Source organism: Kryptolebias marmoratus, linkage group LG12 (assembly GCF_001649575.2).
Source record: "Kryptolebias marmoratus isolate JLee-2015 linkage group LG12, ASM164957v2, whole genome shotgun sequence".
In the NCBI taxonomy this organism is placed as follows: Eukaryota; Metazoa; Chordata; class Actinopteri; order Cyprinodontiformes; family Rivulidae; genus Kryptolebias; species Kryptolebias marmoratus.
In genome coordinates, this window is record NC_051441.1 from 16324099 (window position 1) to 16350166 (window position 26068).

A 26068-nucleotide genomic window follows, 5' to 3' on the forward strand; every position below is an offset into this window, starting at 1 on the left:
TAAAAAAACATGTTTTCCTTTTCCAACATAAGGTTCTTGCAGAAATTTCTCTAGGGGAAGAAGCACAGAAAATTTAAAAAAAAGTAAATTTCTAAGCATTACATGTTCTCAATAAAAGGAAAAATAATCTTGGTAGATTAAAAGCAAATTCCGATTTAGGGTGTTTTTTTCCTGCCACATTCATGCAATGTTACCTAATAACTTCTATTTTTATTTTAATTATTATTGTTATTAAAATACAGCGATAATGATGTAACATAATACATATGTAATGTACATTAATAGAGAATTTGACTGCATGTATCGTTTATTTAGTAAAAATTAATTTACGTTAGTTAGCGCCAGGTCTTTGCGACAGTTTTACGTCATTCCTTTACGGCAGTTTTGACAAGCAGGCGCGGGTTTTGTAAACAAGGCTAATCTGCACAGCTGTAGTTGAGATAGATCCTTTTCATTTAAAAATTATAAAAGTAGTCTGAATTCGTTTTATTTAACTTTTTAATAATCGACTGAGAAATATTCGACCGGTGACAACTTCTAAGCTCTTTGAAAAACTTTTCTCGGAGGTACTCCGGTACGGGGTTTTAAGTTAGCCCCGTCAGCTAGCATGCTAACAGCGGGGCTTACTTTGCCCGGAGGAGCGGCTGCTTCAGGCGAGAGCGGCCCGGCATGCTGATCCCGCAGCTCCTCGAAAGATCCTCGCTTCGGTCGGGTCTGACGCGGCTTCAGCAGAGGTACTTCTGGGGGTCCCGGAGCGGCCGGTGCCCGGACACACCGCGGGGGTCAGACATGAACCGGAGCCGGGCTCAAATCAAGCGGGTCCTCTGTGTGGCTGAGAAGAACGATGCAGCCAAAGGGATCTCTGAGATTTTGTCCAGCGGCAGAGCCAGGAGGGTTAGTCCTGCCTTCACTCCTGATACACCACAGATACATCATATTACTGCTTACACTAATAGTCCATAATAAAACTTACCAGTATGATTAGGACACAATAACGATGCAGTTATAGACATCCCAGACAATCTAATTAGAACAGAATAGAGTAGAAATACTTTATTAATCCCGGCGGTGAAATTCAACATTGTTACAGCCACTCCAAGAATACACAGGACAAGATAAAAACAAATAAGGCAAGTAGAAAATGTGAAACAATAAAAGCATTAAAACCAGACAAATCCCAGAGTTAAACAGATATGAAGAAGAAATAGGAACTGCACAAGATTTATTTCACATCGTGATGTTGCACACCAGAGGGTAATTGATGCTGAGTGTGTGAAATGTTTGAGGGAGGCATATTAAACAGTCTGATGACTTCCTGTGTCTCTCTGTGGAGAATCTCGGTTGTAGTGTAGTCTCCGGCTGACAGGAGCTCCTGCATCTGTCCAGGACCTCACGCAGCGGGTGGGAGGAGTTCTTTTAAGACGGGTCTTAAGCTTTGACAACATCCTCTCTTTTCCACCGCCACATTCACTGAGTCCATCTCCACCCCCACAACATCACTGGCCCTACGAATAAATTTTGTCTATTCTGTTGGCATCTTCAACCTTCAGCCCACTGCTTGAGCACGCAGCAGCTAACAAGATAACGCTGGCCGCCACAGACTCGTGCAACATCATCAGCGTTGTCCAGCAGATGTTGGACGACCTCAGCCTCCTCAGAAAATCGAAACTGCTCTGACCCTTCTTGTAGACAGCTTTGGAGTACCTAATTCAGTCCAGTCACAAACTCCCCAAGTGCAAAGTCTTCCTCCGATCTACCACCAACATCCTCACTATTACTAAAGCCTTGAAGTTACAATATAGTTATGGCACAATAACATAGTCTGAACCAGAATAAAAGTAGGTTCCTTTTCCTTAAACAAACAACCAAAAAGAAAAAAAAGACATGAACCACAATGCTGCAAAAAGAGAAAAGCAAAACTGTACAGCTGTCTTTGGTATTGAGTAATCTCTTCCTCAAAAGTATTTATAAATCTTTGTCTGATGAAGGTCTCACTGTGTTCTTTTCTCTTTTTTGTTTTTTAGAGGGAAGGGATGTCAAAGTTTAATAAAATATATGAGTATGAATACCACCTCTTTGGCCAGGTAAGCAAATACAGCAAAGAAAGTAAACCCTACACACACATACCTGAACGATTGTCTGCTTGTCTGTTAGTTGATAATTCTTGTCTCTGGTTTTTGTTTCTGTCAGACTGTGACGGTAATAACGACATCAGTGTCAGGTCATTTACTTGCTTTGGAGTTTAAGGCACCATTCAAGAAATGGTAAGTTTATATGAACGTGTCTTTTTTTCTTTTTTTTGACAAAGTATTTTAACAATTTGCTGTTGTTCTTTTTGGTCACCAAAGGCACAGTTGCAATCCTGTGTTGCTGTTTGACACAGAGGTTGAGAAGTATTGTCCAGACAACATGATACAAATCAAGGTATAACTACTACACGTCCTGCTAGGAGCCTATAAAAAGCACAAACGATTATGGTGTTTGATGTGAATCCCATTTTGGCTTTATATTGGACAACAGATCTTCCAGTCGTATGACATCTTAATTATGTTCTTCAATACATCAATGCGCCTTTTCTTTCTTGACGTTTTTGTTCTTTTCGTTTTCTTCATCCGTTTGTTTTGTAGCGAACTCTGGAGAAGGAAGTGAGGCAATGCCAGGCCCTGATCATCTGGACTGATTGTGACAGGGAGGGCGAAAACATTGGCTTTGAAATTATCGATGTTTGCAGAGCAGGTACCTAAAACCAGTTTGCTGATATATTAGTGTTTAGGTTCTTGGAATAGTAAGTTGTGTGTATCTTTGTCTTCTAAAGGGTTTTGGTAATAGAATTTTATTTGTTTGTGTGTGTTTTTTTTAGTGAAGCCCAACTTGCAGGTCTTTCGAGCAAAGTTTTCCGAGATCACCCCCAACTCGATTCAACGAGCCTGCGAGACGCTAACAGACCCCGATTCTAACATCAGCGATGCCGTCGATGTCCGCCAGGAGCTGGATTTACGAATCGGTAGTTGTCGCTTGCTTCAGCAAACATTTGAAATTCCAGTATTACTAAATGACTGAGCAGCTAACAGTTCAGAATAATGTGTTACTTCGTTGTCGATTTGAAAATGTACCCCACAGATTGTCACCTCTGCTTTCATCCTCCACAGGAGCGTCCTTCACTCGATTCCAGACGCTTCGCCTGCAGAAGATCTTCCCAGAATCCCTCGCCAATCAGCTGATCTCGTACGGCAGCTGTCAGTTTCCCACTCTTGGCTTCGTGGTGGAGCGCTTCAAAGCCATTCAGGCCTTCATTCCCGAGACGTTCTACAAGATCAAAGGTAAACACTCATCCGTGCACGTCAGCATTAACTGATGATGTACGGTTTCAAATGTTAAAGTGACGTTTGTTTGTTTTTTTTCTGCGTGTGTGTGGTTGTCTCAGTGCTCCATGAAGTCGAGGAGGAGACTGTGGAGTTCAACTGGAAGAGAAACCGTCTCTTTAACCACACAGCGTGCCTGGTGCTCTACCAGATCTGCATGGAGGTTTGTACCTGTGTCTCTGAGCTGAGGACCCCGATGTGTGTAAATATAAATCAGTGTAAAGTTGTGTGTCAATACTGTCGTATTTTCATTTGACTGTACGACCAGAAAGTGTAAGCATTTTCTGTTTTCACTGCATTCAACTCCTTTTATTCATGCTGGTGTAGATTCTCAGTCATCCAGGACATGGAAAACATATTTATTAGGACTGAAAATTAGGTGAACAGATGAACAACAGTACATGCTTTATTGCACTGTTAATATTTTCCAAGGAGGAAAAACAGCAGCAGAGGTTTCAGCGACGCGACTGTTGCTGCACATCAATCAGGGAGGCGTTACAAAAACATTTCCAAACTATTTGGAGTAAAAAAAAAATATATATATTATTTACAGACGGAAAACTTAGAGGAGAGGTGAATAAATTGCAGGAGCGGACATCCCAGCAAGTTCAGCCTGAGGGTCAGGCTGTAGAAAAAAAAAATCAAACAATCTTAAAGCCGTTTATCATTTTGACCGATTAGAGCAAGAGGAGATGTTCCATGGTGTTATGTAGTTTACAGCAACACTCTTAGGGCTGAGAGCGCAGCAGTGATCATTTTTTGTTGGTCGTCAGCCCCATGCCTCGTTGGTGACAGCATGTTAAAGGCCTTGGAGCGTATCTGTGGCCGATACAGAAAAGAACAATATGGTACCAGCTAAAAAGAGAAGATCTGAGTTGCCTCAATCAGAAACCAGACCTCAGGCAAACTGAAATGCTGCGACAGGACCTTAACAGAACCGTATAGAAATGGATACCTGCAAACCTAAAATTAGTTGAAGCATCGTAATGAAAACAAGTGGGTCAAAATTTCCCCAAAATCTTGTTGGGAAGTGATGAGCTCAAAAAGAAGATTGCTTTTAGTTAATTCTGCTATTGATGGCTTTACAAGTGTGTTTTTTAACCACAGCTGTATGTACAAGATTTAATTTAAATATAGTGATCATATTTTATGTATAACTCTAATTATAAGTATAATGCTGGAATGAAAGCGGGGAACAAAACTGCAGTTAATGTCTCCCAAGTGGTTAGTTTATGTGTGTTTCAGAGACCGTGTGATGCTGGTGCGTTTATTTTAACCTTTTGTTTGTTGATCCAGCCTTAAGGTTTAAATCCAGCCTGATTTCTTTTCAGCTGTGACGTAAAACAAGTGTCACCTGAATCCACGGGTGTCATCAAGAAGCTCTTATTGTTTTCCAGCTGAGCTGACGAGGCCTGTAATTATCACTTTAGCCTTCACCGTTTCCCACAGAGCGAGCCAAGAGCGTCAGAAGGCAGGCTCGGGTCGAAGCACGCCGATTCATTCAGGAATCTTCAGTTCCTCACGAAGAATCGTTTCATTTGTAGCTGAAATAAAGGCTGCCATTTAAAGTCCCTTCAGTCCCTCCTGCTGCACATTGTGTAAATATAAACAGGGTTTATGCACCGAAATGTGACTGAAGCTGAAGGTAAACTCTGCTAAACCGTTTCAGCTGCGAGCTGTGCGTCTTCTGGTGAAAACGACTGCAAATGAGAGCAAACAAAGTGTTATTATTGGCCGCCACCACAAGAAGCGGACTGGGTTTGACTGTTAGCGGAATATCTCGTGAACAACGGGACTGATTGAAGCGAAACAGAAAGTAATCATTGGCTGTGCCTTTAGAACTGCTTAACTTTTGTTTTCAACCTGATTCAAGCTAATCAACCCGCACAGCTATAACTCAGCCAGTTTTACAAGGATTGAGCTGAAATTTGGGGTGGTAGTAGCTGAGAGTCATCCTCAACACATACCCTGAGAGCTAACAGATTGTGCGCGGCCTTTGTTTAAAACTCTGACATGCACGCAGGGGTTTATCGGTGATAATTCCCCCCTTAAATTCCTCACTTCTCAGTTCTGCTAAGGTCAGAATATTTTTATGTCTTGAATTAAGAAATTCACTAAAAGGGCATCACACGTGCACTAACGAGCTTTATTACTAACAGATGTTTGTATGCGCGCGTGTCTTCACTAAAACACTGCGTGTGTCCTTGACGTGGAACAAGTGCGTTGAAACTAAATACCTTCCTCATTCCACGTTTGCATAAACCTTTTTTATTTTCTTAATTTTAATCTTTAGTTTCTTCCCTCCAACATTTCCTCGTTAGGAGTGAACTTTTTTCCTCATGTTGGCAAAAACAAATAATTACTGTTAATCAATAAGGTTTATGCAGGTAACTATTTAGTGGATGGATTAAGGGCAGTTTGGAGCCACATATTTAAGCTTTTAAATAATCTGTTCTTGTTTTTGGATGTCAGAGAATGGTTTGAAGGTAAAAAGTGGTCATTAGCTTTGTGGTTTTAAAAGTAAGTGTTGCGTAACCCAAGACATTTCACAGCTTATTAATGCATTTATCTTGCGTAAACCTAAAAATACACAATTTGCAGTAGTTTCATCTCATTACACGTGTGCCAGCGTCTGCGCGCGCGTCTCTGCTCTTCGATTTAATCATGCAGAGATGTAGCTAACAGCTCCTGAACGCCGAAAATGTCATTGACCTGCGTGAGTAAAATGGTTTAAAAGCTGCGTGTGAAAAGATGGATATAATTTTGTTCGCTTCCAGGATCCCATAGCAACCGTCACCTCAGTAACCAGCAAACCCAAGAGCAAATGGAGACCGCTGCCTTTGGACACCGTGGTAAGATGAGGAAACCAAACAGCTACCCACATAATCCAGACTGCAGAATTAAAACAGAGAAAAACATCTTTTCATGCATGGAATGTAGCTTTTTGGTTTGGCAGAAAGACAGATTTTTATCTTCCTTGTCACCGCATTTATCTGACCTGCAGGAACTGGAGAAGCTGGCGTCTCGGAAGCTCAAAATAAACGCCAAAGAGACCATGAAGATTGCTGAAAAACTTTATACACAAGGGTGGGTGTTTCAAGTTTTTTTAACAAGCAGCTTTTCTGATTGTGGAGTCCAAAAAAAACCCCCCAAATACTCCAAGTCATCTGAACTTTGGTTTCTGTTTGTTTCGCCACTTTATTAAAGGCTTTTTGGCTTCAAAACAGTAAAATGTAGTTTTATCTTCACCAGGTTGACAAACAACCTCAGAGTTGTTTTTATTTTAACCAGTAATTTTATATTTCCAGAGCTTTTTCTCTTTGTGTGAATTTGACTTTTTATTTTTATTTTTTTCGTTTCGCTCAGATTTATCAGCTATCCCCGCACAGAAACCAACATTTTTCCCGCCAACCTCGCCCTCGCCCCCCTGGTGGAGCAGCAAACGCTGAGCCCGCAGTGGGGCATGTTCGCCCAGCGGGTGCTGGACCAGCCGGGGGGCCCCAACCCACGACAGGGCAGAAACTCAGACCAAGCCCACCCTCCCATACACCCCACCAAGCACACCAGCACCCTGCAGGTATGCTGAGAAACGCTGCTGCTTTCGTTCTTTCTTTCTTGTTTCCTTTTTAAATCCGTTTGAACCCAGCTGCTCTGGAGATGGTCTCAATAATAAGAAGCCAACAAAGATTTGTTTTTGGTTGAGGAGCATAAATGATGCATTTTAAATAGAAATGACAAATTATTCGCTGTCTTTTTCTCTTTTCCAGGGTAATGAAGCACGAGTGTACGAGTTCATTGTCCGGCACTTCCTGGCCTGCGTATCCCAGGATGCTTTGGGGCAGGAGACAGTGGTGGACATCGACATCGCTCAGGAGAAGTTCTCCACCTCTGGCCTCATGATTATCGCGAGGAATTACCTGGACGTTTACCCCTACGACAGGTGGAGCACGAAGGTGTGGAGGCGGCCGTTAACTCCCGGCACGATGGGACGTTATGACCTCCTGCCTCCTGCTGCTTGTTTGTGACAAAGCCTTCGATCAACGTTGTTTTGCAGGTGATCCCGGTGTTTGAGCAGGACTCCCAGTTTCAGCCCTCTGCCGTCGAGATGGTGGACGGACAGACGAGTCCACCGCAGCTGCTCACCGAAGCCGACCTCATATCCCTGATGGAAAAGCACGGCATTGGTAGCATATAAAATCCACAGAGGCAGAAACTGGGGTGTCAGCGGGGCTGCAGGATATACTGAAACTTTATAGTTATTGCAACAACAATGTGCACAATATCACTATAACAAGAAATCATAGTCTTTTATATTCCAAGTGCATTGATGATGATGATATACTGCCTAGATCACAGAAACCCTCACTGCTCTTGATGCCCACAATGGGTTTGATGATAAGAGAGTTCAAGAACGAGAGGAGTGATGTGGGTTTTATCACAACTCATTGTTATCACAATATTCTCCAGTAAAATTGAAATCAAACATTTTCCAAATTTCATGCAGCCCTGAAGGTAGGGTCTCACCCGGCTGTGCATGTTGAAGACTAGTTGGGGACTCAAAATTGCAAGAAAACCGGCAGATTTTTTTAGTTGCAGAGTTTTTCGCAGCCAGCGAGCCACGCGGTTGTGCACAAAACCGGCTTCTAGGCCTTGCGTTTTATTTTGTTGCCCACATTGTACCCGCCTCGGCCCCTATTTGTACCCAAACTTAGCGACGGCCCTGTGTTTACAGTTTAATCTGCAAGAGTCCACTTTTGAAATGCAGCTAGGCAGATTTGAACCAGTTTTTTTTTTTTTTTTTTAAATTATTATTTATTGTCGGTGTGGTTTTTAGACTTCGACATTCGGGGCTAATGCCTTGGATGTTTTCTGAGAGCTGCCTTGCAGGTGTCAAAATACAGCTCTAAGCTAATATGAGACGGGTTCGAGGTGCCCACAGCAACTGTTTCAAGAGAGAATTTGTCGAACAAATTTTCTGAACGTGTTCAAAATTGAAGAGCAAGTCTGTGACTCACATGGGAAAATTGAGAGCTCTGCTGACGTCTCAGAACATTTCGGAGACTCCCTTACAAAAGCTGTTCACTAACTTGTTGGCAATACTTGCAGCCCAGTGAGATACTAAACTTATGATTGTGTGTTTGTGCAAATTAACTCACAAATCGACACAAACATGACAGAACAAGAAAATGTTGATGAGTCTTACACATGGAGTTTGAATCTCAGCTCATTTTTGGTGTCTATGTTTGCTTATTTTCTAGTACTTCCTTCAGTAACAGCTCATATCAAACCTGTAATTTGGTCCGACTTCACTGTCTTCAACGTGCTGCACTAACTGTGTGCGTTACAGGCACGGATGCCACGCACGCAGATCACATTGAGACCATCAAGAGCCGCATGTATGTGGGTTTGACTGCAGACCAGAGGTTCATCCCTGGGGAGCTCGGGATGGGACTCGTGGAGGGTAGGTCCACATCCGGTCAGATTGATTTCTGAAGCATGTTTAAAACAACAGCTGTTCCTCGAAGGGCTGCAGCTCAAAAAGACAATATAAGAAATGCAATTCATAAAAACGATATATTACTAAAACAATAGAAAAATTTTAATTCTTATCCCAAATCTGATCATTAAACCTAAGAATTTGGAGGCACCAGGAGGTGAGAGGAGCCTTCATGTGAGACACTGCCTTTAGGCTGGATCATGTAGAGAAAAGATAAAATTTGGTCTGAGATTAGAACCCTGAGGAACTGATACCATCACAGGCTGTATTACGTGGAGGTGTGACTCTGGTGCGTCTGTTTAGGTTACAACTCCATGGGCTACGAGATGTCGAAGCCCAACCTGCGTGCTGAGCTGGAGGCCGACCTCAAACTGGTGTCAGAGGGCAAGAAGGACAAAACGAGCGTGCTGCGGCAGCACATCCACAAATACAAGAACGTCTTCATCGAGTCCGTCAGGAAGGCAAAAAAGTTAGAGGCGCTACAAGTCGTAGCTTTGATTTTGACATGTTTTACAACGATGGGGTCGTTCAAAGTGCTGCGCTCACGGCGTCCTGCAGGTAACGGGTGGTTCTCTGTTGGTTTCTCAGGCTGGATGAAGCCCTGGTTCCGTACCTGGGTGCAGCTCAGGAGATCACCGAAGTAGAACAGCAGGACGTGGAGATCCCGCTGCCGGTGAGGAAGTGTCCGAACTGTGGTCTGGACATGGTGCTGAAGAAGAAGAGGGAGGGGAACAGGTGAGACGTGTCTTCTTAGGCTTTTTAGGCATAGATAAAAAATTAAAGAGCCATCTTTTAGATCTCTCTCTTTAAAGCGAAGGGTGCCTCGGGGTTAAAGACAAGGAATGATGAAGTGAGCTGTTTGACTCATCTTACCTGCTCCATGTCTCCATCTGCAGTAAGTTCCTGACGTGTGTGGGATACCCCGCCTGTAAGACGGCCGTCTGGTTTCCTGACTCGGTGCTTGAGGTCAGCAGGGACGACAGCGTTTGCCCCACATGTCAGCCGAGCCCTGTTCACATGTGAGCACTGACTTTATCATACTTCTTTGTTTTGTTTTGTTGTTTTTTACAGGGCTGTGCGTTTTAAAGTCCCAAAACTCACAAAGATATCGAATGTCTCCTATTATTTTATGAAAAAGTTAACATATTCACTGTCTGAAATCGTTAAAAAACAGATGAAGGCAGATGCACAGTAAGAGTTCTTTCCTTCGCCGTTTTCACTCTTGTGGCTTTGGGAAGTTCAGGTGTTCAAAACAATAAAAGGGGAAATAATGAAGAAGTTTTAGGTGTTGTTTGGCCGTCGCACAAACATTCGAGGGGAAGTTTGATGACACGATTAAGGTGCCATCAAGTTACTTTTATATTCATTTTTCACAGCCTGACTTCATAAAAAACCCTCTCAATGAAGAATCGTTCAGAACACGGCTCCTTTTATAGCATGTAAAGTTTTCTTAATACAACGATAAATGTCAACAAAAACTGTTGGGTTTTTATTTTCTTTTACTTACGTCATTAAATAAACATGAACAAACAATAGATTCAAGTTGCTGCTTCAGTTTAAAAACAACATTTCCATTAATCTTATTTGTGATTTTTTTTAAAAAGCTGACAATTTGTTTTTCATAATCACAAGATTTGCTCTTCTTTTAGCCTCTGATGAAAGAATTAGTTCTTTATTAATAATTTGCACTGCTTGTGTTTTTAAGTTAGTTCAAGTGACGTTAATGTAAGTCAGGATCTGGATCCACTTTAAATTTATTTATAATATACCATCAACATTATATTTTTCTCAGCCCGGTGCAGGCGGACAGCAGCGCCGCACGCCAACAGTGGATCCTGACCTTCCTTCTGTTCGTCGCCTCAGAGCGGCGGGCCTTTGGCGCACTGTGTCTCCCTCTCGTCGACGCGAACACCAGCCAACAAAGCCGCGGGCCTCCGGGAGGCTCGCGGCGGCCTCGCTGGTGCAAAGAAATTTGTCTAAAATTCTTGTTTGCACAAGTAGGCGTTAACCCCTTGAGCTCTAGCCTCGGCTCAGTCCAAATATAGGGCACGGTCGCTTAGCAGCGAGCCAAAGTGCTCCACACCAGCTTCGGTTGCCATGGCAACCAATCTGGTACAGCGCTCAAAGTTGAGCTCCGGCGTTTATTCTAAAACAATAACTTTTATTTATTTATTTAGTTTATTTTTTCTTTACAAATCAGATTTCAGCTCCGCTTGTTGGAGGACTTCAGCGGCGGACGCAAGCCGGAGAAAACTGTTGCTTTCGTTGCCTGGCTCGCTGGTTACCATAGTAACGTGGTGTATTAAGTTCATACTGTAGGGTTGTTGTTTTGTTTTTTTTTTTAACCTTTATTTTTACAGGTAGTCTCATTGAGACACAAGGACTCGTTTTGAAGAGAGACCTTTTTCAGACAAACAATGTGACCGAGCAGCATTTTGGACAGATACATCAGAGCAGCATAAAATACTAAAAACAAGAACAAATTGTTTAAAGTCCCCTCAAAGAAATCAAAGAGGACAACTTCAAATCCTGTTCCAGGTGTGCCAAGTTACCTGGAACTCCTGGAACAGGGCTGTATGTAACACGTCCTTGAAAGGGTTTTATGCACTGCAGGCCGATTTTTTTATCATGTTTCCTATATTATCACACAATAAATCCCATAATATCTGTTTATGTGGTTTACCTGTGATGACACACAGTTTAAGTTTTCCATCTGTTCTGTTTCTCTTTGTTTTCAGGTTGAAGTTGAAGTTTCGCAGAGGCAGCCTTCCTCCCATGATGCCTCTGGAATTCGTCGGCTGCATCGGTGGCTGTGATGAGACGCTCAGAGAGGTGCTGGACCTCAAATACCTCAGACTAGGAGGAGGAGGAGGAGGAGGAGGAGGAGGAGGAGATGATCCTCCAGCTCTGAGGACTCCTAGAGCAGAGCCGCTCAGAGCCCCAAGTTCCCTTCCTCCTGTCCCCTCCTGGTCCCCGCAGCCGAGGCCTCCACCTGCTGGCGGGGGCGTGAGCGTCAACACCAGCGGCGACGCCATTGTGTGCAACTGTGGTCAGGCCGCGCTCCTCCTCACCGTGCGCAAGGACGGGCCCAATCAAGGTCGCCAGTTCTACAAGTGCAACTCCGGGAGCTGCAACTTCTTCCTGTGGGCGGATCAGCCGAGTCAGCAGAAGGCGCCGCAGAGCCGAGGGTCCTCGCTGTCAGCGCAGAGGACCCCTCAGCCTCCGAGGCCGTCCCCGGGCTTCGGAAACACGTCCGGGGGCGGCAGGGGGCAGGGAGCGAGCGTGTCGGGACACGTGGGGCACACGATGTGCAACTGCAACGAGGCTGCGGCGACACGCACGGTGCAGAAGGACGGGCCGAACAAGGGCCGCATGTTCCACACCTGTGGGAGATCACGAGATCAGCAGTGTGGCTTCTTCCAGTGGATCGACGAGAACATGCCTCCACCAGGCAAGACTAGCATCCATTTTCTTTACCTACTTTTTCCTTTTCTGGGTCCTGGGGAGCTGATGTCTGTCTCTAACAGTCACTGTGCGAAACACGGGGGGACACCCTGGACAGGTCGCAAATTCCTCGCAGGGACACACAGAGACATTCATTCATTCATTCATTTATTTATTTCTACAGCACTTTACACAACCACAGTGCTGGTGACCAAAGTGCTTCACAAAGTCGGTAATTAACATAACAAGAAGTCGACAACGAGACACACAACCATTCTCACTCTCGCTCACATCGAGGGAGAATTCGGAGTTACCTTTGGACCTAACGTGCGTGTTTTTGGTCTGTGGGAGGAAACCGGAGTTCCTGGAGAAAACCCACGCATGCACAGGGAGAACATTTAAACACAGAAAGGCCAGGAAAGACAGCAGCAGAGAGAGGACATGTTGTCAGTTTGTCCTCCAGCAGTCTGAGCCTAAAGCAGCAGAACTAAGGGATAACTCAGGAAACCCAAAACCAACTATAGGATTTATCAAAAAGCAAAGTCTTAAGTCTGGTCTTAAAAGTAGACAGGGTGTCAGCCTCACAAGAGGAGCCTGAGAACTGAAAGCTCTGCCTCCCGTTCTACTTTTAGAAACTCTAGGAACCACAAGTAAATCTGCAGTCTGAGAGACAAGTGCTCAACAATAAGATCTTTAATATAAATGGAGCTTTGTTGTTGAGAGCTTTGTATGTTCGAGGGAAGAGTTTGACAGGAAGCCAGTGGAGAGGAGCTAAAACTGGAGAAGTATGATCTCTCCTTCCAACTCTCCTCAGAACTCTGGCAGCAGCACTTTGGATCAACTGAACAGATGATTTGGTGAAATATTTCCATGGGAGATTAATCTTTTTGTCGAGCCTCCAAACTGCAGTTATTTAAAATAAATAAAGACGTGTGTATCCGAGCTACTCGGCTAGCCACTGTATGCTAACACACACACGTGCAGCGAGGGTAAATATCCTTAGGGATGGATGATTACATAAAACATAATAAATACCGGTATAATTATCCAGACAGACAATTAATTGGCCAACCTCTAATGTATACGGCTCAAAAAGCTCCTGTTAGAATAATCTTTTTATTACAAGCTGTAACTAATCCCACTTCAGAGCTCTTAAACACATCAGTCGTAACGTTTTCTCCGACTCCTCCACGGTCATCGAACAGCAGCCGAGCGCGGCAGCTTCCTGTCTGGATAAGCACCGGAATGTTTTTTTCTTTCAGATCCTTTGGCAACTATTTGTCAGTCACACTTACGCACACGGTAGCAGATACATTTAGCATGATCTCTGCTTTTCTCGTTAAACTTCCCTATATCATGTTTTGTTTTGTTTTTTTCACAATATATGTTGTTGACATTTCAAATGAGCTCACAATGATTGTGTAAAACATGCAGACGGTGGGAAAGGTCAGTTGAAATGATCATTTCTCTACATAAATGCCGAACTGCCGCTGCGATGAAGAACACTTTGAGCTCTTAATTGCAAATGTTTTAATTGTTACAAATCAACGCAGGTGAACGAAGGACGTGATAAACAAAAACTTTGCTTCACCAAAAAGCCAGTCAAAACCCGAGGCAAATTAAAGAGAAGCTGATGACAGTCCGGCAAAGAGTTAGAGAAACCTGATTCTGTTAAAGTGGGTGATAAATACGCTGCAGGTGAGCCGATTTCCAACCAACCTGGGGTGATTTAGAGACAGGAAGTCGGCACAACCCATAGGCACAAGGGGAGCTACTCTAACTAAATAAAACAGGAAATAAAGTTTGCAAAGAAAGATGTAAGATCAGATAACTAAAACCGAAACCAAAAGACAGACACCATAAACGATGACATTAAAGCACATATAGATAACATTTTTACCAAACCTTCGTTAAACAGCACTTTTCAACATAAGATGGTTGTAGTGTTTTAAATGTCAGACGAGATACATTTAATTTTATACTGCAGTGGCCTCTGAGCTCATCATGTTGTTTGGCCTGTGTTCTCCTGCTTCAGATGGTTTTGGTGGCTTTAATCAAGTTGGAGACGGCGGGAGGAGGGGGAGGAAGGCGGCGGCGGCAGACCGTTCGGCTAACAGACCCCCCGCTGCTAAGAAACCTCGAACCTGCAGCATCTGCCACGTCCCGGGGCACACCCGCGTCACCTGTCCTCAGCGGTGACCCCCTCACCGCCGGCAGCCGAACTGAGCTGGGTTTGGTTTTCAGGTCTGTCGTCGTCTGCTCCGCAGGGTGACATGTCGCAGGCGGGAGGAACGACGGAGCAACAACTTTTCTTTCACTTTTCATTCTGTTCCAGCCTGTCTCAGATCTGTGGTTCCAAATGACTGGAAAGACAGAGGACATCTCAGGAGGACTTTAACCCGCTCTTTAGCCTGTTTTAAGATTTTACAAAAAGAAATTTGCACTATTCGATCGCGGTGTCGAACTGTTCTATTAGGACTTTTTACAGCTTGAATAAAAAGACAGGTTTTCTGTCATTTTGCTGCTGGAGGAAAGAAGGAAAAAAAAGACATCTGTAAGCACGAGGAGAGGTGCAGCAACACATCCCAGCCTGAGGTGTTAAACCATTAAAACGTGGAGGTGTTCGTAACCACACACAGCTAAACGTGTGCAACAGTTAATTGGGAATTTGCTCCTCTGGCCTCAGATTAAATTATTTTCATCTGTTGTGTTTCTAAACTCACGAGGAGGTCAGCCTTCTGTTTTTATTAAATAAAACTATAAAAATATATATATGTCTGATGACTTGTCAGATTTGAATGTTGATACAATAAATAAACATAGTATTTCCCTTCATGGTTATTTATGGCTCTACAGTCGTGGCAGGGATTCATTTTACAAAGTTAGGTTTCGCTTTGAGTCCTTGGTGCTTTTCTCCTCGTTCGGCCGGTTTCAGTTTTGGTTTCGTGTTAAATCATGGACTTTCAAAGCAGCTTATTGGGAAAGAACCTAAATGTCTCAGCACATCATTCACTGAGTCCAGCCGATAGAAAACATTCCCAAATATAATTATTATTACTACTGCTGGAAGAAACATTTAGATTCATAGCTGCAGTACCACGACGTACAAACACTTCATTGCAAGCAGACGCTGTCGTTTAATGAACCTTTTCTGTGAATGATCAGGGGTTCCTCGCAACAATGTGCACCCATTAGTTTCATTGAAACCAGATGCTTGAAGTTAAGGAAGTGTTGCTCAAAGGGAGATTAGGAGGTGATTTTGAAGTGGCGTTCTGTGTAAAAGTAGTAAACAATGTCTTGTAGTTTCTGCTGTAGGTAAAGTGTTGAATGCCCTCACTGCTCTGGCTTCAGATTTACCTTTCTGTCAAATTAACAGAACGAAAATCCACCCTGAAAATGTGAAGACCTGAATTGTGAGCTCTGGTCCTGGCTGCGTTCGGACTGGCTGTCAGGATCGAACCGAGGTGGATCAGAAAGCCATCTGCGGCAGGTAAGACGCTAACGGTTCGTAACCTTCCACGCAGGCTGAATGTCAGGGGTCGGAGCGTTCTTCTTCACGTTGCACCTCAGGGTCCGGGCGGTTTGATGTTCCCAGAAACGCTGCTTGGATCAGTTCTTCAGAAAGTTAAATTTGAGTGCAACACCCCCCCTCCCTCCACACACACACACACACACACACACACACACCCCTCAGGAATAAGCCCGACAGTAAAAGAAAATAAAGCAGAAAGGTTCCCGGTATGAAGCTGTGAGTGAATGTTTTTCCTCCCTCTCTCTCTCTCTGTGTGTATGGGATTGTTGATATTCCGAAGAAGGAGCAGTGTGTGTGTGTTTTACTGGCACGTTTGGTGACTCATAAGTGACTCATAACATGTAGGAGGGAGTGAACGCAGCAATCCGTCCCTGAGTGTGTGTGTGAGTGTGTGTGTGTGTTTTCACCGCTGCATCCTGACTCCTAACTGCGCTCCAGTCGTATCCAGGCAGATAACAAGTCATGTGATTGTCTCTTCTCTGAATCGCAGGCAGCGACATCCTGCTTACGGGAAAAAGGCGCTGATCTCTGTAGGTTGAATCTATAGGAAAGGCCATAAAGGCAGAAAAACGGCCCAAAGAGCTTTTCCGGATGGAAGTTACTGGAACATTTTTTTTTTTTTTTCACCTGAAAGCTCTCTGAGGAACTCAGCGCTCCACATTACTGTGCTCTTTTTTTTCATGTTGTAGGATTTTAAGACTTTATGAAGTCAGGTAAAAGTCTGAAAATCAGTAAAGCAAGGAATAGTTTGGATTTTTATAAAGTGGGGTTCTGTGGAGACGTTATAAACAGTCAGTGTCTTACCTGCTGTACAGGCTGTAAAATAATGCATCCCATTTACCTCGGAAGCTGGATTTGGGACAGTGGCCTGCCATGACTGGATTACTGAGGTGCAAACTTACAAAAGTTACAACACAAAGTTTATCACTGCAGCTGTGACAGCTTTTAATGCGCGGGTCAGCCATGTTGGATTCTGTTGTCGGCGCTGGTCGACTTTCTGAGTCGGAATTCCGACTTTCTAACTCATACTTCTACTTTCTTTGTTTACCAGGTATTTTAAAGCTCAGAGCACCCATGAAATGCATCCTTAGCTCTTAATGTAAAACTGAAGAAATAAAGATTAGTTCTGACCGGATTGATGAGCTAATGGCTAGTCCGAGCAGGGTTAAGGTCAAAGAGGATTGCTGCTGCTTTAAAACAACTAGAATAAAATAAAACTGTTTGCTTTAATTGCCAGGTGGATTTTTTAACAATGCATTTTTTTTAAATCAGATAGTTTTTCTCCCATAGTCGTGTTTAACACGTTTTCTTTTGCAACACGTTATTTTTGTTGTCAGACCAAAGAACCACAAGGTCTTCAGAGTAAACAACCATAAATTTGATACACGGCAGCAATGTAGAGAGTTATTCTGTTCACTGAAACTTCTAGAAAATGTTTAAGATTTGAGCTGTTTTATTACGGCAGAAACTAGTTTAGGCCAAAATGAGTATCTGTTAGCTCATTTATCCGGTCGAAATTAAACTCTATTTCTCCAAACTGAGGTTGCTCAAAGAGCCATCTACAACAGGTAAGATATTAGTTGTTCATTATCAAGAGATTTAAACTAACTCTTTAAGGCTCGGTTTGTTTATTATTGCCAAAACAATGATCCACTTAAAGATGTTGTCAAAATAACTACACTGATGTCATCGGGATTAACTTGGATTACACTTGGTTTGGATTATAACATGAAACGCTCCCTGTAATCCGGGTCGGTTCGGATGAACTCTGGAGACTCGGGGTTCAGCGAGTCCGGATCGGTCTTCATCCTTCAGCTGTTCGTCAGCTCTTCCTGCTGCGTCACTCGGCCAGCTTTTCATCGGTTGCCGCGGAAACGGTTGCCATGACGCCCATCGCCCTGTAAGCATGCAGGTTTTTTTTTTTTTTTTTCTTTTCCCAGGTGCAGGGGAGACCGCGGACCGTGGGCACGGACTCTACGCGAGCGCAGAGAGTCTCACTGTGAAGCGGTCCCACAGGGACGTAATTCCCCCCCACACACACACTCACACACACACCTCTTATAGGCTGCTCCCACCTCAGGCCAGGACAGGTATGAACAGCAGGTAGAAAGTTGGAAAAGAGTTCATGCTTCCCTAACAGTTTCCCATCAGCCTGATTTCCGGCTCTTGCCTGCGCTCCCTGGGCTGGATGTAAATTTGAGACTTTCGGGCAGTTTTGGTTCCATATTTGGATCAAACACACTCGGAGGGGTGGGCTCTTCCACTGAAGACGCGAAGCAATGCCTTCATTTCCATTGCAGATTTTGATCTTTTACTTCTGTTACATAAAAATACATGAGCTCACGCCGCTTCACTGACAAGTTCAGTGAGTACACCGATTTAACTTCACAGCTTCACATCTACTACTGATCAGTCCAAAAAAAAAGTTGTGTTTAAAGCCAGGATCGGACTAAAATGTTCTGTCAGTGTTTAAAAGGATTAAATTAGGGGGACAGATTTATTATATTAGAAAAGAAGCCTATTCGTTCCACGTTCTGGTCTGTATGAAGCAAAAAGAAGCTTCCATTTGCAGACTTTTGGCTGTTAAAGCCATCTTTCAACACCTTGAAAGTCAGTAATAGAAATGTTTAAAGTAAAAAGTTATTTTTTCTGTTTTTAAACTTGGCTAAAAGCCTCAAAGGAAATTATATTTTAGTGACATGCAAATTAGGGCAAACTGGCTGTTTTTTTTCTTGAAATTGTAGACAGGAATTCATACACTGTAAAATCTAACCGGTTGTTTTAACTCAAAATATAAGTAAATAAAGGCCGGGCAGTTTCAATTAAAGTAAAAAAAAAAAGCATAATTTGTTCAACTATTGACTGAACAGCTTTGGATAGTCGTTTAAATTTGCAACACTATTTTGGCCTAATTGAAAGTTTGTAGTTTTTTAAATAAAATAAACTAAATAAAAATAAATTTTAATGTAATTAACGAGGCTGAGATCAGTTTGTCTCGAACCAACAGATGACGACACACCACCTATCTCGTCTTCTAGTTGCTGCAGAAATCATGCAAAATGTTTTTTTTTTATGGTTTGGAAATGAGCTACCTGATAGTGTCGACTGTATAAACTGTTTCAAAATTGACAAAGAAATAAAAAGAAATGGGGTGAAAGAAAGAGATCATAATAAAAAAAACAGATGAAACAAACATTTGACGTCACTGACTGGGTGGCGGGGTGGGGGGGGGTGCAAAAGCACGGTCAAATATAATGTTGTAATATGATCAGATGGAACCCTTATTACTACAATATTTTACAACCAATAACTGCTATGTTGTTGTTTTATTTCTGCAGGGCTCGCCACAGCGAGCGAACTGCCCTGAACTACTGTGGCCCCCGTACCAATTACTGATATATAACGAGTAAATAACTTAGGAGTTAAAGTGGCACGGCCAAACAAATTTAATAGTCACATTAGTAGTGACATTATTTGTAACAGTGTCCCTTATCGGTGCTCATCTAATCTGTACGAGTTTGTTCCTGATGTTTACTGTGAGCAGCTTCTGACAGGAAGAGGAGCTCTCTCTCTGAGTTAGCGTTAGCAGCTGCCCCCTTCGCCGACTCGCTCCTCTTCATCCGTTTCTTTGTCGCTCCAGTCCTCAGGCACATCTCTGTGTCGCCTTAAGCAGGTGTTAGTGGGAGTTGTTGTGCCTAATTTAAATGGTGGATAGGCTTTTTGTTTTTATGCTATAATGTTTAAAAGTGTAGTTTTCTCTAATAATTCATGGAGGGGGAGATGATGACAATATCGGGGGACAATCTCTTTTTTTCCAAAATTGGGGGGGGGGGTGAGCTCCCCCTGACCCCCCTGGGATTTCCGCCTTTGCTCCAAAGTCAAATATGGCCCCTTCCCACAGGCTTGACTCTACTCGGGTCGACACGATCTTTCCACTGGGCGGTTCCGCCCACTTTCATTTGCTTCCTAGAACCGACTCGGCTGAGGTTCTAAGCGAAGACCTGACGTCAGCAGACTGCAGGTTGTTGATTGGCCAGAGAGCGCCTCCTTCACAAGAAGCCCACCATTTTTAAATCCTTGCAACCGCACCTATTTTTTTTTGTGAATTACTTTTTTTAAAATATATATATATATATATACGTATATATAATATATCCACCAACACCTTGGTAGTATGAGGACGTGCAGATGTTTCTGTGTTTGTCGGCTGACAGCAGAATTCAGACAGAGCTGAACCAAATGGGCTGAATCCTGGTCCTGGAGGTCCACTGTCCTCCATGTTCTAGATGTTTCTCTGCTCCTCAGCAGGTCTTCAGGTTCTGCAGAATCCTGTTCTTCACTCATTCATTCAAATCAAGTGTGTCAAAACTAGAGAAACACCAAAAACATGCAGGACGGTGGCCCTCCAGGACCAGGACAGGACACGGCTGATTCACACGCTCCAACCAGAAGACGGTGGACTCGACTCGGCCACGTCATGGTGATGGTGAGTGTTTTGTGACTTCGTTTCACTTATTTACCCGCTGGTGGAAAGTTTTGGGCAGCCACACTACAACGACCCACCCACCCAGACGCAGCACCCAGTTCAATGGAAAACTACCGGAACCGTCTGGAAGCGAGTAGTGCTGAGAACTGGGACAATGGAAAACCGGCTGTACAAAACTATCTAATTTAGATGTGACTTTTAGAATTTAATTTTTTATTTTGTATGCTCAGAGTTCATAGCTGGTATGTTTACTGTCTTACAACTTCACAGTTTGTAAAACTGACAGAATGACATGCAAAAATAGCATTTTACAGTGTAGATGTGTCCCTCAGTTGTAAATAAAAAAGGTAATTCGAAAAAACCTTTAAAGTTTATCTACAAAGATCAAACAGTGTGTCGCACAGACATATTTCAGAGCGTAAATGCCAATAAAATGTTCAGAAAGCCTTTCCTCCGTGACCCCCTCCCCTCCATCTGCACTCTGCTCCACATCTGAGCGCGCCCCCGACGCCGCGGGGAACGCGCATTGGGGGCTTGGCTCTCTACGCAACCGGAGAAGGGGGCGCGCCCGCGCCCGCGCCGAAGCCGCGCGCTGTCCAGCGTTGATGTGTCGCAGATTTAAAAAAGTGAGGCAGGAGGCGAGCGGCTGGAGTTGGAGAGGAGGACGAGCAGAGGCAACGCGGCTCCGGGTGCGCTCTTTCACGGCATCGCTCTCCCGGCGGACTGCTTCGTTTTTCTGAAGAAAAATAAATAAATTTCACCCGCGAGGAGGGACAAGAAGGAGAAGCCCCGGCTCGGAACGTGCGAAGCGGCGCGTGCGGCGATGGAGCTCTCATCCATAGGGGACCAAGTGTTCGCGGTGGAGTCAATAACAAAGAAGAGAGTCAGAAAGGTGAGCCTTTAACTTCAACAACTTGCAGGGCTCCAAGCCCGGATCCGGTCCTGGCTGGTCTCCGCGGTTTTAGCCGAACTGCGTTCAAAGTTTAAGCACACTTTGAGTCGCATCCTGCGAGGAGCGCGAGGCGCTGCGGCATGGCCGTGTTTTGGAGGAGCCTACGCAGTTATAGTAAAACATAAAAAGACAGCGTGTGTGCGTGCCTGTGCGCGTGTGTCGTCCTTTAAAGCTCGTTGGCGGTGAGTGTGCGGGGCGCTGCGCAGTTTATTTTGAGTTACGGCAGCGCGCGGAGCAGCTGGATGTGCTGCGTAACGATGCCGCTGAAAGGCGCTGCGCCGCGCGGGGGCTCGGCGGTCCGAGCCGAGCCACAGGTGCGCGCGCCTCCCGGGGTACGAAGTTCTGTTAATGGAGCCGCGAAGTTCGGCTACGGAGCAGCAGCAGCAGCCCCCCCTCATTTAGAGCCTCGGCTCGCTTGTTTTGATCCGGGAGAGCAGCTTCGGAGCGGAGCGTTGCGCAACGCCTCCTTGTTTACGTGTTCCCCGTGGCCCCACCTATCCAGGCCCGGCGTAATGTTCTGGAAAGTGCCCTCGCGCATGGAGGAAACGAGCGGCTCGTGAGCTGCCTGTGTTTTGGAGGCTACGTAGCCCCACGCTGTCGCTGACGTCACCCCACAGGAAAAATACACGGTTTGAAAGCGAAGGAAAGAAACTCCACACATTTAAAGTGACAGTGACCCCTTTTTTTGTTGTTTTTCCTGGCAGCTTGAGTGCATTTAAAGGGCAGGTGGAGGATGTGTTTTTGGGCTCTGCTGCCTCTGATGTGACCCTTTTCTCTGTCTCTTCAGGGTAATGTGGAGTATCTACTGAAGTGGCAGGGATGGCCCCCAGAGTGAGTCAGCTTTGAGTCATCATCCACTGATCTCATCTCTTCATATAGCAGCATTATGAGCTGCTCCTGCACCGTCCGCACACAGCTGGAGCTAACCTCTGGATGTCTTTTGTGTTGCCAGGTACAGCACTTGGGAGCCAGAGGACAACATTTTGGACCCTCTCCTGGTCATGGCTTACGAAGAGAAGTGAGTAATAACGAAAGTGCTGTTTGCATAAATATATATATCTAAGTTTATTTTTCCTTTTTGTTTCTCTTATTACTCAGTTTCTCTTTCTTACTTTGTTGTTCTCCCAGTCAGGAGAAGATCAGATCTTTGGCCTATCGCAAGAAAGGTCTGAGGCCCAGGAAGCTCGTCCTGCGGGTAGAAACACTTTACCTTTCTTTTATTTGTTTTTTTATTATTTGTACCTTCCTTCACTAACCCTGGCCAGTTGTTTAAAGTCAGTTACGCCTGAAACTCATGCGATGTCGGGAAGTTCTTCCAGAAAAAAGTAACAGCATTGACACACGTTAATCTCAGGAACTTCAAAACAAAACTTCATTCATTAAATTTACTCTAAATGAACAAAAAGCCACAGAGATTAAAGTGTTGTGATATTAACAGGCTTTTAGTTTTTATTAGACGTGAAGCAGAACTGGTTTGTCTTCTTAGAGAAGGTTTCGAAGCCAATTAAGGACCTCGCCGTCCAAACGTGCTAATTGGAAGTTAGATATTTCCTGTTTTGTACCCAAACAAAGTTTATTTTTATTAAATTTCACATTTATTTTCCCACTTCAACCAAGCTTTTTGTGTCCAGATGTAAAATCTTTTGCTTGTAGAAAAGATTATTATTTGTTTTTCATTACTACTATCAGTAGTAGCAGTTTTATGTTAGTTTTATTGTTGCCAGTTCGTCATGTTAGCCTGTGTTTTGAGGGTGAGACTTGCAGAACCTGAACTTTGTAAACTCCAAAGTCAGTAATTAGGTGGATACGACGTACAACTGGTGCACGCAGACATTTTCTCCTGGTAATCCCAGTAACCGTTACCCATAATGAGGCTGTCTTGCTTTAAAGACCTGAAACATAAACAAGTTGCATCTCTCCAGGCTGTCAGTGTGGCTGAGCCTGGCTGAAACTGGACAAGACTCGTTCTAATCCCCTAAATTAGGCTCCGCCCACAGGATTCAGCTCAGCTGCAAACAACACTTTTAGATTAAAGCAACACTTTTGGACTTGAAGCTTTTTTAGTTTGCTCAACATAAAACAGCTGAAGCCTTGTTACTGTTGTTGGACTCTAAATGCAGCTCTTATAAAGCTTAAGTGTTATAAGTAATTAAGAGTCATTTAAAACGATAAAAGAACATGCATGATATTTAGTGAAGTTTTGTAGTCAGAGTGCTTAAAATGCACAATTTTATTATTATTGAACTGAACTGTATAGACTGTTATTACTCAATGTGTCATGCATGTTTAGTAAACTAAACAACGCCCCTGAAAGGCCGCGATTGAACAGATTTTACAGGCGAGATGTGAAGAAAAATGAGTGTGTCTGAACGTGACGGTCGAATTTTAAACGGCAGAATATCTGAACAGTCTCAAACTCTGTTGTGTCAAAGGTTGATCTATTTACACCGATCGGCCATCACGCAGAGGGGAATAAAACACAGTGGCAGCAGCAGAAATGCAGGTTTCGTTACTAATAATAGCCTGAACGGAGCCTGAAAATTACCGTGCAGCTGAAAGACGTGCTGCGTTTCTGGACAGTCTTGCTCTGACTCTGTTGCTACTACTTTCACTGCTGCTGGTTTCCCCCGCCTTTTTAAAGCGAGTATATGTCCCAAATTATAGGAACCAGAAGGAATTTACCCACTAAAATTAAAGTAGCTCAGACGCGTTGTATACAGCGATCTGCAGTTTTAAAATTACTTTTCAGGCCGTTCTGCAACCAGAACCCACAATCAAAAGGGTTTCAGTCTTGAACCCTTGAGTCATTTGCACCTTTTTTTTGCAACACAAGCGTTGTTTCTCAGTTTTCGTTCACTTCCTGACTTGTTCGCCCTCAGAACATCTTCGCCATGGACCTCCGCAGCGCCCACAAGGACGCGGAGAAGCCCCCGCCTCGCCTGCGCCTCTCCCTCACCAGGTCCATGAGCACGGACGTGGAACAGGCCATCCGCCGCCCGTCCAGGAGGAGGAACAGGCTGAGGCTGACCAAGCGCTCCTTCAACAAACCTGTCCTGCAGCAGCAGCAGCAGCAGAAGAAGGTGGACTCCATGCAGAAGGACTGGGGGGGCAGCGGTGAGGAGGAAAAGCCGGAGTGTGAAAGCGCCGCCGAGGAGAGATGCGAAGACAGCTGCTACGGTTGGTTGGCGAAGCTGGGGCAGCTTTTAGAATCGAGCGCTTTTACTTTTGGAAGCGATTCTGACGTGTCTGTGGGCTCTCTCTCAGGTCAGTCAGAGTGGAGCTCGCCGCCCTTCCTGGAGCAGCAGGACCTGGACGTGGAGGTGGAGGTGGAGGTGGAGGAGAAGGTGGACCAACAGGCCGAAACGTGTGCCGACAGACTGGACAGGGGGGCGCCCGAGCAGCCGAAGGACACCACCTTGGTATCAGAGCCCTGGCCGGGCGACGCCGTGGTTTCCCCGGGCGACGGGTCAGAGAAAGACGTGGAGGCCGGTTGGGAGGACGGCCCCCGCGAGAGGAACAACGCGACTTTGGTCATAGTGAGGGTCCAGGGGAGCAACGTTTGCGCCACCGCCGAGCCGCAGAGGGAGCAGGTCGACAATCATTGCGTCACCACGACGACAGCGGGCCTTCCCATCGTCCCCGCTGAAGCAGAGCGTCCCAGGAAAGTGATCGTAACAAACGTGACTGTGAACTCCCTGACGGTGACGTTTAAGGAGGCGAAAGGGCCCGAAGGCTTCTTTAAGAGCTGTTGAGTGAGGAGAGGAAATACTGGAGAGAGATCTAAATAACCATAATTAGACTTGCCACTCATTTTAAACAAGTAAATAGTCGTGTATGTAAGATATTTCCACTTGTTTACACAGCTACAGTCACTTCCTACTGACTCCAGTAAAGACATTACGGGCTTGAGTAAAAGTGAGTGGTGATTTTATTATTGTGGCTCATTTACTAGATGTGATAGGAAGTCTGACGCGTCTCCAGAGCGCTCGGGTTACCCGTTAGAGTCGAGCAGTTTAATCGGGTCTCAGTGGCAGGTTGGAGTTGCTGAGGTCTCTGGGTTCGCTGAGAGCGGGAGGCAGATGTCGAAAAACAATCCGGTTCACGTAACTACTTTGATGCAGCTATTATTCCACTCATCCTCAGTGCTTTCCAGCAGGACGCAGGTCTCGGACCTGCTCCCGGGGGTGGGGAGGGGCCTGTTTCAGCCGCTCCATTTTCTTACTGTCGGTGTGTTTTGTAAAACGTGGCTCTCGCTAACCGCATGCCCGCCGTCAGGCTGTGCCACACAAAGACCCGTCCCGTGCTTTGTGGGAGCGGTTTATTTCGGTAACAAAGGAAACACAACAAAAGACAACGGATTAACGCCTCGCGCTCAGACGAAGTTCGGCGTTTCAAGGTGGATAGACGCACGCACACACACGCCGTTTTGTTTGCTGTCTGTCTGTCCTTTTAACTTTTCAAGTATGAAATGCTTCCTGGTTCTATTTTTGTATTACCAATTGATAGTCTACTCTTTTCAGTAGCTTCTGTGCATATCAAAAGAGAGAGGATATCAGTTTGCACCGCTGCTTTTATGCCGTGTAGGTAACGTACAAATGTACTTTAGATCAAACTGTAGTGAGCTATTATTTATTGCATGTCACTTGTATAAACTAAACTAACTTATGTCACTTAATGTGTCCGAATCAATCTCTCTCCAACAAGGATGGATTGTCTTCTACCGAGAAAAAAAAACAAAAAAGAAAAAACAGATTTTTATTTGACTGCATTTCCAATAAATGTGTACTGAAACAAA

General features: G+C 44.5%; 2 protein-coding genes across 4 annotated transcripts; both read left to right on the forward strand.

Annotated features, from left to right (window-relative positions):
- Positions 1-363: 363 nt before the first annotated feature.
- top3a (DNA topoisomerase III alpha) lies at positions 364-21052 on the forward strand. Of its 3 annotated transcripts, XR_001808592.3 has the most exons (21): positions 364-894; positions 2025-2084; positions 2191-2264; positions 2349-2424; positions 2628-2736; positions 2861-3004; positions 3150-3320; positions 3425-3525; positions 6140-6214; positions 6367-6449; positions 6729-6939; positions 7130-7315; positions 7417-7546; positions 8710-8823; positions 9163-9328; positions 9448-9594; positions 9756-9878; positions 11598-12310; positions 14339-14547; positions 15680-15793; positions 17776-21052. XR_001808592.3 is itself a non-coding variant. In XM_017416795.3 (20 exons), exons 1-19 carry the CDS (start codon positions 670-672, stop codon positions 14500-14502), a joined length of 3072 nt encoding a protein of 1023 aa, XP_017272284.1. In that variant the 5' UTR covers positions 364-669; the 3' UTR covers positions 14503-14547; positions 15680-17746. The 3 variants fall into 3 exon arrangements, 2 of the variants coding, with proteins under 2 accessions (XP_017272284.1, XP_017272283.1); XM_017416795.3 differs by lacking the exon at positions 17776-21052 and having other exon boundaries at positions 15680-17746; XM_017416794.3 differs by lacking the exons at positions 15680-15793; positions 17776-21052 and having other exon boundaries at positions 14339-15564.
- cbx7a (chromobox homolog 7a) lies at positions 20949-26068 on the forward strand. Its single transcript, XM_017416798.3, has 6 exons — positions 20949-21213; positions 22061-22104; positions 22226-22291; positions 22402-22468; positions 24153-24450; positions 24538-26068. Exons 1-6 carry the CDS (start codon positions 21145-21147, stop codon positions 25023-25025), a joined length of 1032 nt encoding a protein of 343 aa, XP_017272287.1. The 5' UTR covers positions 20949-21144; the 3' UTR covers positions 25026-26068.